Source organism: Pecten maximus, chromosome 18, assembly GCF_902652985.1.
Source record: "Pecten maximus chromosome 18, xPecMax1.1, whole genome shotgun sequence".
Lineage (NCBI taxonomy): Eukaryota > Metazoa > Mollusca > Bivalvia > Pectinida > Pectinidae > Pecten > Pecten maximus.
Window position 1 is genome coordinate 11,779,458 of NC_047032.1, and position 12,166 is coordinate 11,791,623.

General features: G+C 36.6%; 1 protein-coding gene across 1 annotated transcript in view; it reads left to right on the top strand.

Annotated features, from left to right (window-relative positions):
- The window catches only part of LOC117316228 (von Willebrand factor A domain-containing protein 5A-like), a 39,004-nt gene that overhangs the window by 16,912 nt on the left and 9,926 nt on the right, over nucleotides 1-12,166 (top strand). Inside the window, exons 9-16 of the mRNA XM_033870767.1 lie at nucleotides 2,261-2,340; nucleotides 3,597-3,711; nucleotides 4,715-4,888; nucleotides 5,634-5,712; nucleotides 6,355-6,612; nucleotides 7,248-7,460; nucleotides 7,746-7,903; nucleotides 10,158-10,284. Of these exons, the coding sequence (XP_033726658.1) occupies nucleotides 2,261-2,340; nucleotides 3,597-3,711; nucleotides 4,715-4,888; nucleotides 5,634-5,712; nucleotides 6,355-6,612; nucleotides 7,248-7,460; nucleotides 7,746-7,903; nucleotides 10,158-10,284 (1,204 nt within the window). The remainder of the gene's footprint in view (nucleotides 1-2,260; nucleotides 2,341-3,596; nucleotides 3,712-4,714; nucleotides 4,889-5,633; nucleotides 5,713-6,354; nucleotides 6,613-7,247; nucleotides 7,461-7,745; nucleotides 7,904-10,157; nucleotides 10,285-12,166) is intronic.

Below are 12,166 nucleotides of genomic sequence, written 5' to 3' on the forward strand. Positions count from 1 at the left end.
CCTGTCTCCCTGATACACTACCCCACATGTCTCCCTGATACACTGTCCAACCTGTCTCCCTGATACACTGTCCCCACCTGTCTCCCTGATACACTGTCCCCACCTGTGTCCCCGATACACTGTCCAACCTGTCTCCCTGATACACTACCCCACATGTCTCCCTGATACACTGTCCAACCTGTCTCCCTGATACACTGTCCCCACCTGTCTCTCTGATACACTGTCCCCACCTTTGTCCCTGATACACTGACCCACCTTTGTCCCTGATACACTGTCCCCACCTTTGTCCCTGATACACTGCCCCCACCTTTGTCCCTGATACACTGCCCCCACCTTTGTCCCTGATACACTGCCCCCACCTTTGTCCCTGATACACTGACCCACCTGTCTCCGTGATACACTGCCCCCACCTTTGTCCCTGATACACTGACCCACCTGTCTGCCTGATATACTGCCTCTGTCTGTCTCAATCCCTGGACAATGATACACTTTAGAATTATTTTATGTACAGGGCGTACATGTAGACTCATGTTAGTCAATGCTTTCTCTCACAAAGACCTCTCTAACGTGACAGCAAACAAAAACATGCTTAAAATATTTCAAAATTTCCTCCATCCATACCATGTCAAGCCATAATGTATCAGATTACATGACTTCCAGTGTCATGCCTAGCCATTCTTCTTTATGATACTTTATGATAATTATATATTTAAACACTCTTGCTTGTGTTAAATTGAAGCCTCTCATAATCCACATTGGGTTTATCTTCATTTAATTTCCCTCAGACCTGCTCAGTTGTGTCAACAATTTATAATTAAAGTATGTAATAAATATCTGAAAATGGAATGTGACCCGAGTATGTAATAAACATTTCAAAATAGAATGTAAACCAAGTACATGTATATAATAAACATCTAAAAATAGAATGTGAACCAATTAAGTATGTTATAAACATCTAAATATAGAATGTGAACCAAGTATGTTATAAACATCTAAAAATAGAATGTGAACCAAGTATGTAATAGACATCTAAAAATAGAATGTGAACCAAGTACATGTATATAATAAACATCTAAAAATAGAATGTGAACCAAGTATGTTATAGACATCTAAATATAGAATGTGAACCAAGTATGTAATAAACATCTAAAAATAGAATGTGAACCAACTTTGTAATAAACATCTAAAAATAGAATGTGAACCAAGTATGTAATAAACATCTAAAAATAGAATGTGAACCAAGTATGTAATAGACATCTAAAAATAGAATGTGAACCAAGTATATAATAGACATCTAAATATAGAATGTGAACCAAGTATGTAATAAACATCTAAAAATAGAATGTGAACCAACTTTGTAATAAACATCTAAAAATAGAATGTGAACCGAGTATGAAATAAACATCTAAAAATAGAATGTGAACCGAGTATGAAATAAACATCTAAAAATAGAATGTGAACCAAGTATGTTATAAACATCTAAAAATAGAATGTGAACCAACTTTGTAATAAACATCTAAAAATAGAATGTGAACCGAGTATGAAATAAACATCTAAAAATAGAATGGGAACCGAGTATGAAATAAACATCTAAAAAAAGAATGTGAGCCATTTACTCTGCATGCCCAGTTACATCCCTGCAGATGAAAACAGAAAATCCTGTGTTTGTTTATCAAATGCTTAGAAGATTCACTGCCGATTCATGGTGGCTTTTCACATTTAACATACCCACTACCTTTTATTTTTGCCCAACCGACTGGTGTTGAGTAGTAGTTTTGTGGTTTTTACCCATTCCTTTTCTTTGCCTTCGGGGCAGTAACCACTTCGTCTCATTGGCTTTGGCCCTCTGGTTCGTGGCTTGGATCTCCAGTTTGCCATTCTTCAACACAAATCTGTCTGCGCAAGGGTCTATGACATATTTTCTGTGGCTCATTTACATATAGAGAGTGGAGCATTAGGGAATACTCATAAACAGCGGGTAGTTTCCCGTTTTTTAATTACAATTATCAAAAACTATGGTATTGATTCTCACACTATATCCTAATTATAGGGTATATATATTTTACCATTTAATACATATATTGTTGTTATTTCATTAAAATTGATAGGTTACAAAAACATAAAGAGGCTATAAACTCAGACTGTTGTGCTCCAATAATATGTTCTGCATAGTGGAACCTGCCTATAAAGGCCACCTGGTCTACTGGCCCTTCACTGACCTTATAGACAGGATTGACTGTATAATGCTTTATTCCTGAAGGTGTTCCTGCTGACAGATGGAGAAGTATCCAATACGAGTGAAGTAATTAAACTTGCCAGGGAAAATGCCTTAACTACCAGGTCAGTGATATTACTTTGTTAATCAACATTGAGTTCAATCAACTTGTACCAGTGTCTTAGGCTTCATGCTGGTTATTAACTTAAGTGTCATCCTTGATATTTCAGGGGTAACATTCAATAAATTTCCCTCTTTTTACTCTTAGAAAATGTCGTAGCAAAATCAAAACCATCTTGTGTCTAGACTAAGATCCTTAAATTGATATACAGTGAGATACATCCTGCAAATTTCAGATATGCCATACCATTAAATTGACTGGCTTTGAAGTTGGTCACAGTCATTCCTCTGTAATCTTCACAAGAAATGCATTAGCTTTAGCAACTATTCAGGTTTCCCGATCAAAATCAGTTGTGTGCCTTCAATTAGGTATGACATATTCCAGGGGGAGGTGAGCGAAAGTGAACTTAACCCCTGGAGTATCGAGGATGACTCCAGTGGGGCAGTGGGATGAAGGTCTACCATTTTATTTAAGTGAATGACCTTGACCTACATATGTATTTCAGGGTCACAAGGATCATGTATGTTCAAATGAGAGATCTGATATTAGGCCTGTATCGAGGTAAAAGGCTACCAAGTCTGTTCATATGAATGACCTTGACCCATTTTTTAAGGTCACAGGAGTCAAATGTGTAAAAAACTCCTTTTGGGTAAACAAATTAAATATAACAGTAATATTTACGTAAAGTTAGGGTACGGGTGAAATCTCAACAAAGTTTATGGTTTTACATGTAATTGGGTCCACATAAAGTAAATCTATGTTGAAACTCACATCAATTAGGGTTCCTGAGCTGGTTTGTACAGCTTGGGCTATTCAGGCCCAATGGGCCTCTTGTTATTTACATGTACAGTAAAACTCACTTATGTCGAACATGCTTGAATTGAATACATCTGATGAGCTTATTTTCGACCATGTTATCAAGCACTTATTTGGCATACAGCCGATGTTAATACTCGGGTCAGTAAAATTTTGTCTTCGTATACACACGGATAAGTCAAACCATCGGATAAGTCGAATATTTTGCTTGGTCCCGTCGACTTTGACTTATCTGAGTTTTCTCTACATATTCAGACTGAAGGCTTTAATTTACATTGTATTTGAACAAACAAATATCTACATGTATAAATATGGTAAACCTCTGAACTCATGCATAATTTTGTATAATTCCAACAGGTTTATCAATATTGATTTAATTCTGTTCGAACTGACCAAAGATTTACTGTAAATCAAAATAACAATGCTTGGTCTTATAAATTTCAGAATTTTCACCTTTGGCATTGGTTCTGGAGCATCCACATCTCTCACAAGGAATGTTGCTAAGGTTACCAATGGCTTAGCGACTTTTGTTAAAGACAATGAAAAGCTACAGAACAAGGTTAAGATCTGTTTTGATTTTGATATGATCAAATGTTACGCTATTTGTAGATGTTAGAACTACTCTTACACTGTATTATCAATGGAGTGACAATTTTCCTAATATTTCAGTACCGTTTGATCAGGCCCATATCTCCTGACAGATCAGTTCGGAAGGCACACATGCATTTTTCCTTCTCCGCCACAATACTGTATACATGGTATTTTTTGCCCCAGGTTATTTTCACCCTTGAGCAACACAAAAGATATATTGTTCTAAGTGGGATTTTTCTGGGAAAGTAGAAAGGTTAGCATTATGCCTGCTGTAAGTCTGAATTTGTAGTCAGATGTCACAGTAAGGTAACATGCATCCTTAAGTCTCTATGTCACAATAAGGTTCCATACATCCTTAAGTCTCTATGTCACAGTAAGGTACATTTGTAGCATACACCCTTAAGTCTCAATATCACAATAAGGTAACATACATCCTTAAGTCTCCTTGTCATAGGAAGGTAGCATACACCCTTAAGTCTCTATGTCACAATAAGGTTCCATACATCCTTAAGTCTCCATGTCACAGTAAGATACATTTGTAGCATACACCCTTAAGTCTCAATATCACAATAAGGTAGCATACATCCATAATCTCCATGTCATAGGAAGGTAGCATACACCCTTAAGTCTCAATATCACAATAAGGTTGCATACATGCTTAAGTCTCTATGTCACAGTAAGGTAGGCTTAAGTTACACTGTAGAACACAGATTGAAATAATCATATACAAACTTAAGCCTTCATGTCAGAGTAATTTAGCATACATCCTTAGCCTTCATGTCAGAATAAGTTAAGTCTTCATGTCAGAGTAAACATAAACCATGAAATATCTGTGTTACAGTGAGCTTTTAATACCTTCCTGAAGTTTCCATGTCATTGCAAAATAGCATATTCTCTTTTGTCATGTTCATGCTTTTTCATATTGATTTAAACAACCTCCTACAGTACCTGACTACACCTGTTTTTTAAAGGTCATGGCTGTACTCAAATGTGCCATGCAGCAGCCCATAACAAACCTAAAGCTGGAGTGGACTCTTCCACCAGGCTGTAATGCCATTAACATCCCAAGGCAGGTTCCACCTGTGTTCAAGGGAGGGAAGGTTATTGCCTATGCACTGGTCCAGGGAGAGGAAAATCTCACAGAGGTAACTTATATTTCATCTAATTTCATATTCCTCTAAATAACATTAGCTGTCTAATACAACCATATGTCTATAATAATAACCTGCCTATTATGATCACCTGACTATAACAACCATCTGTCTATAATGATCACCTGTCTAAAACAACCATCTGTCTATAATTATCATCTGTCAACAAAAACAACCTGTCTATAACTATCACCTGTAAATAACAACCACATGTCTATAATCATAACCAGTCAATAACAAGCATCTGTATAAAATGATCACCTGTCTATAACAACCATCTGTTTATAATGATCACCTGTCTATAACAACCACATGTCTATAATCATAACCAGTCAATAACAAGCATCTGTATAAAATGATCACCTGTCTATAACAACCACCTGTCTATAATCATAACCAGTCAATAACAAGCATCTGTATAAAATGATCACCTGTCTATAACAACCATCTGTTTATAATGATCACCTGTCTATAAAACCACTTGTCTTTGATTATAACTTGTTTTTAACAACAACCTCTCTATAATTATAACCTGTCAATAACAACCACCTGTGGATAATTATGATTTTCAATTATAGCTTATATCTGTTATTACTGCCATACACCAATAACCATGTTGATACATGTAGCTAGCATTTTTACATATTTTAGGGAGGTCAAAGTTCAGTTAGCCTGAAAGGTGACATAGGGGAAAGAAAATACAATACAACACACTATGACCTTTGACCTCATCACTAAGGTTCAATCTGACGAGTCATTTCCAGTCCACCGCCTTGCAGCAAAGGCCCAGATCAAAGACTATGAGATAAACACTACAGGTATATTATTACAACTCTGTATGTATAGTAAGATACATTTATAAATACATGTATATGTTCATATGAAATGAGAAAGTTTTTCCATTAATTAAAAATAACTGATAACGACTACTGTAGTTTCAAGCGGTGACTTTAAATTGAATGATCAAAATTTTACATGAGTCTCCATTGTGTATGATTTATTGTTTTTTTATTGTCTTGATAATTTTTAACTGTTTAAAATGAAAAAAAAAAAAATCAGACTTACCAATGTAAAAATCTGTTCATTGCACAACTAGAAGATCAATGTTTCAAAAGTCTCAGAACTGGCCAATTGGTTTGGTTCTCTCCCAGTTGTATTCCCTCAGGCAGAATATAGTACAGTAAACTCCACATTTCACGAAGTCGGATTTAACGATATACCGCATTTCACGAAGTCTTTAAAAATCCCCTACTGAGCCTCTATATAAACCTTTGTAAATTAATCCTGTATTCACGAAGTCGCTATGTACGAACTATCGCTTTGTGCGATATGGTCTGGGGGTCCCCACGGGATAATTTACCTGTATGTACGAACTGTGAAAACAACTCATTAACCCTACCCGATATAAATCGCTGTAAAAACAAGTCACTGTTCATTTGTTTGTCACTTTATACACGAAGGAAGGTGTCAAAATGGCTACTCCGAAAGTGTGACGATCAACGAGGATATTGTCACCACTGAACAAACAACACAGAGTGATGTTATTGAGGAAATGAAAAACAAAATGGATAACAAATCGGAAGACTCTGAGTCGGACAGCGATAGTGATACCGGGATTGAATTGAAAATTCCTACTCTCGTAGAGTTCGTGGACAGTGTTGACAAAATAAAAATGTTCGTAGAGTCACGCGAGAATGTCGATGAAACAATGTTTGCGTGTATCACCAAACTTTCTGACTTTGCTGACAAGTGTCATTATTCTTCAAAACAGAAACAAATGACTGACTTTTTTACGAAAGTATGAAAAAAAAAATTCGATGATCGCTCGCCGGTATATTTTCCTGTGTAACTGATACGTACACGTGTACTGTATATAGGCTAATGTACACATGATTCAATGCATGCGTTTAGCGTACGTTGTGCTAATAACAATTTGTAAATAATAATTAAAATGTAACACAAGTTTAACAAAATGTCCAGTGATTGTTGTTTTTAAATACTGATCATACAGTTAGTGTTTACACATTTACGCTAGGCCTAGCTAGCCAGCTTGTGAACGGTATATATATCGAGACTAATTTTAGACAGGGAGGACTAGTCGTGTTTCACGAAGTCCGGTTTCTACGAAGTTGTTTTCATGGTCCGACTGACTTCTTGAAAACCGGAGTTTACTGTAATGAGATTCCCACTTAATAACACTTTCATTCTTGCTTGGAATGATATACAGACACAATCATACTATCTGGATTAATCCTGGCTGTCTCATAAGAGGAGATTTGATTGCAGTATTTGTTTCTTAATACTTTTAGTATGGAGTTGAATTATAAGGCTAACCATGTTTTGATATTTACAGGTGATACAAAAGATGATAAGAAAGGGGAGATAACCCTAGTGAGTATATCCGCCAATGTTGTGTGTCAATATACAGCATTTGTTGGAGTGGACAAGGAGAAGAAGGAACTAGTTGATGGATGTGGACTTCAAGAGTCTGTATACCTACAGGATTGTTATCTGAATTGTGTGAGCAGTTCATCTCTGATGGCATGCGATTCCAAGGTACTGGCATGTATCTTCAAATAAGCCCCTGTTCACAAATAAGCCCATGTCCACCAATAAGCCCCTGTTCACAAATAAGCCCATGTCCACAAATAAGCCCTGTCCACAAATAAGCCCCTGTCCACAAATAAGCCCCTGTCCACAAATAAGCCCCTGTCCACAAATACAAGCTCCTTTTCACAAGTAAGCCCTGTCCACAAATAAGCCCCTGTCCACAAGTAAGCCCTGTCAACAAATAACCCCCCTGTCCACAAATAAGCCCATGTCCACAAATAAGCCCCTGTCCACAAATAAGCCCCTGTCCACAAATACAAGCTCCTTTTCACAAGTAAGCCCTGTCCACAAATAAGCCCCTGTCCACAAGTAAGCCCTGTCTACAAATATGCCCTGTCCACAAATAAGCCCCTGTCCACAAATAAGCCCCTGTCCACAAATACAAGCTCCTTTTCACAAGTAAGCCCCTGTCCACAAATATGCCCTGTCCACAAGTAAGCCCTGTCTACAAATAAGCCCTGTCCACAAATAAGCCCCTGTCCACAAGTAAACCCTGTCCACAAATAAGCCCCTGTCCACAAATAAGCTCCTTTCCACAAGTAAGCCCTGTCTACAAATAAGCCCCCTTCATTTTTATGCCTTCATGAAATTTTAAGTTAAAAAGCAATATTATAATTATTTAAGTGATTCAGCAATAAGCCATTCCAACTTTAACTCTAGTGAAGGTGACCTGCATGATAACTACAGTACTAAACACTTAGTAACAGTATGTTTACCTATACATTACTGTATTTATCTACATATTACTGTATTTATCTACTCATTACTGTATTTATCTACTCATTACTGTATTTACCTACACATTACTGTAATAACCTATATATTACTGTAATTACCTATATTTACATATTACTGTGTTTACATATTACTGTATTTATCTACTCATTACTGTATTTATCTACATATTACTGTATTTATCTACATATTACTAATTTTTACCTACATATTACTGTATTTATCTACCAATTAATATTATTTACCTACGTATTACTTATATTTATCTACATATTACTGTATTCACCTACATATTACTGTTTTTACCTACTCATGAGTCATTACTATATTTATCTATTCATTACTGTATTTACTTATTCATTTCTGTATGTATCTACTCATTACTATATTATCTACTCATTACTGTATTTACCTATACATTACTGTATTTATCAACATATTACTGTATTTATCTACATATCACTGTATTTATCTACATATTACTGTATTTACTTGAGCCAAGACAGTGCTCTATCACACTGTGGCAATAGCACAGATATATTTTGATGTTAATATGGGCACAGAAACTTACATACTTTTAATTATAGCTTGTTGAAAGTCTCTAGCTAATTACTTATGATGCCACAAACGACACCTGTCAAAAGCTTCTGGCTGCGTTGAACTTCCAACATTACTGGAGTAAGAAACTATAAAGACTGTGTAATGATGTGGCCTGGAGATATGTTGGACTAGATAATAGAACTTACGACATTCTGTACTAAATATGATAGACATGGACGTATATCAAATTTGTTAGTCCGTTAACACTGTAGGTCTTTCAGACATCACATTATATTGTGCTGGGTTCTTGGCCATGTTGGCATTCTCAGAAACGAAACAGACGGGGCTACAAAGGTTGCTCTCGTCCTTGATATCAAGGTTAGAGAGCTATCAAATAGGAGGTCATTCTCACCAACCTTAGACTGGGTCACACATTTGTTACACATTCATATCTTTTAAAGGGAGAACTGACATCAACCAGTTTGTGTGGCATGTTATGAACCTTTTTCTGTTACGCACTTAATGATAGAATATCCATTTTTGCCATATATAAATCGTGAAAAATATTACCACGTTAATAACATAAAGAGCGTGTGTAGGGGTCCAAGTGGATGTTTCCACCATATTGATACATCCTAAGGATTGTGATTTGTATAACAAAATCTAGAATGCATTTCATTTCAAACTCTTTATCAAATTTATGTAATTGTTAATTTAAGACTTTACGTTCTTGTTTGATGTAATTTTTATTTATTTGTTGAATATATATCACCGCAGATATTGATGGGCCGTTAAACTTCATATCAATTCTCTGTACAGAACCTTCCCTCCATTCCTAAATTCACCATTAGATTGACACTATAACATAGCATCATAAGTCCACCTAAGGTCAGGCAGTGTATTGATGTACCAGAAGTAGGTCACTCTAGCTGACAAACATTTTGACCTTTGACCTACATCAAAGAAAAAAGTTTGCTCAAGCTATATCTGCTAACATTTCTTGTCATGGGAACTTCATAAGGGTTCACCATATTTATTATCCCATGATTTCACCAAAACGAAACGGGGGATATTGATTTGGGTTTTTCTATCTGTTTTCCGTCCGTCTGTCACACTTCGTTTCTGTGGAATAACAACAACAAAAATTATTGGATTTTCTTGAAACTTGGTAACAACATTAGATGCCTAAGAGGCTCAGTAAAGTTCGATCGCGAATTTTCACGGATGCTATTTGGCTGAGTTATGGCCCCTTGATTGACGAAAAATGTAATTTTTGGACGTTTTCGGTGTAATAACGGCAACAAATATTATAAGATTACCCCCTCACGAAATGATTCTCCAAATTGTCTTGTTGAATTTAATAAGATACTATTTACAGGACGTTGGACCAAGCTACGGTCTTTACAGTTCGTTAAGCAGTAGCAAATGCCAGAGACCAAAATCTGCTGCGGGATTTTCAACGAGTTTTAGTTTTAGCTCATTTTTGCCAAAGTTTCTCATCAGAAGTAAGTTTTTCAATGACAATGTTATCTGTTAACATGAAGGGCAGCTCCTTATATTACTGTTTTGTGATTTTGTTGTATGCATACATTAGTACATGTATTTGAAAAACAGTTTATATGGTTATAATGCCTTTGTCTATTAAAGTTTAAATGTTAAAGGGTTTTTTAAAAGCAATGTCAAAGGATAAGTTTATAAAAGCAAGTTATGATTAATTTGTTGATAAAACCAATGTCAAACAATTGCTTATAAAAGCAAAGCCTAACAGTTGCTGATAAAAGCGATATCAAACAAGAGATAGTTAACTCATTCAAAGTCGTACCCACAAACTCGTACCCAAATTTTGGCAAAGTAGTACCCGTAAAAACAGCTGGTGAACTCGTACCAAAGTGTGGCGAACCCGTACCCGTCTATTTCAATTAAAATAATGAAAAATATTAAAGATTTTTCTATAGTCAAAATATTTTTATTGTTACGGTACCTATTTATCTATTCCAGCATGTATCTCAGTCATTATTTTTGGTACATATACATTCTATGTAGAAACATACACTACACGTGTGTACATGAAGCCACGCAGACAGCTTGTATTTTTTCAATACTATGATTTCAATCTGACAAAATGAACAATGACCAATTCTTGTTTTCTTTGTTGTCCTTTTTGGATACCGACAAAAAATAAATGATGTGTGTGTAATGAACACACATGTCATACATCTGAAACCGCGTGGCCTCCGATGATGTTAGTGCTGTGTAAACTGAAATAGTGCACTAGGAAGCCATTTTATGTAAAATGAACACACTGTAACCCACATGAAATAATATTACCGATGATTGTGCAAGTTTAATGTACACAACGGTCGTGCGCACATTAAAAAAAATAATGGCCATACAAACACATTGATGATTATTCACTCGGGTAACAGAAGGTCATTTTTAGCTCACCTGGACCGAAGGTCCGGTGAGCTTATGCCATGGCGCAGCGTCCGTCGTCCGTCGTCCGTCCGTCCGTCAACATTTGCTTCAAATCGCTACTAGTCATAAAGTTCTTATTGGATTTTGACCAAATTTGGCCAGAAACATCCTTGGCAGAATGGGAACAGATTTTGCATAAATGGTGACTCTGACACCTGAGGGGCCAAAGGGGCGGGGCCCAATAGGGGAAATAGAGGTAATTCCTTTAAATCGCTACTAGTCATAAAGTTATGAATGGATTTGAACCCAATTTGGTCAAAATTATCATTGGGGGAAGGGGAACAGATTTTGCATAAATGGTGATTCTGACCCCCGAGGGGCCAAAGGGGCGGGGCCCAATAGGGGTAATAGAGGTAATTCCTTTAAATCACTACTAGTCATAAAGTTATGAATGGATTTCAACCAAATTTGGTCAGAAACATCCTTGGGGGAAGGGGAAAAGATTTTGCATAAATAGTGGCTGTGACCCCCGAGGGGCCAAAGGGGCGGGGCCCAATAGGGGAAATTAAGGTAATTCCTTTAAATCGCTACTTGTCATAAAGTTATGAATGGATTTCAACCCAATTTGGTCAGAAACATCCTTGGGGGAAGGGGAACAGATTTTGCATAAATGGTGATTCTGACCCCCGAGGGGCCAAAGGGGCGGGGCCCAATAGGGGTAATAGAGGTAATTCCTTTCAATCACTACTAGTCATAGATATGAATGGATTTGAACCCAATTTGGTCAGAAACATCCTTGGGGAAAGGGGAAGAGATTTTGCATAAATGGTGGCTCTGACCCCCAAGGGGCCAAAGGGGCGGGCCCAATAGGTGAAATAGAGGTAATTCCTTTAAATCACTACTAATCATAAAGTTATCAATGGATTTGAACCCAATTTGGTCAGAAACATCCTTGGGGGAAGGGGAACAGAT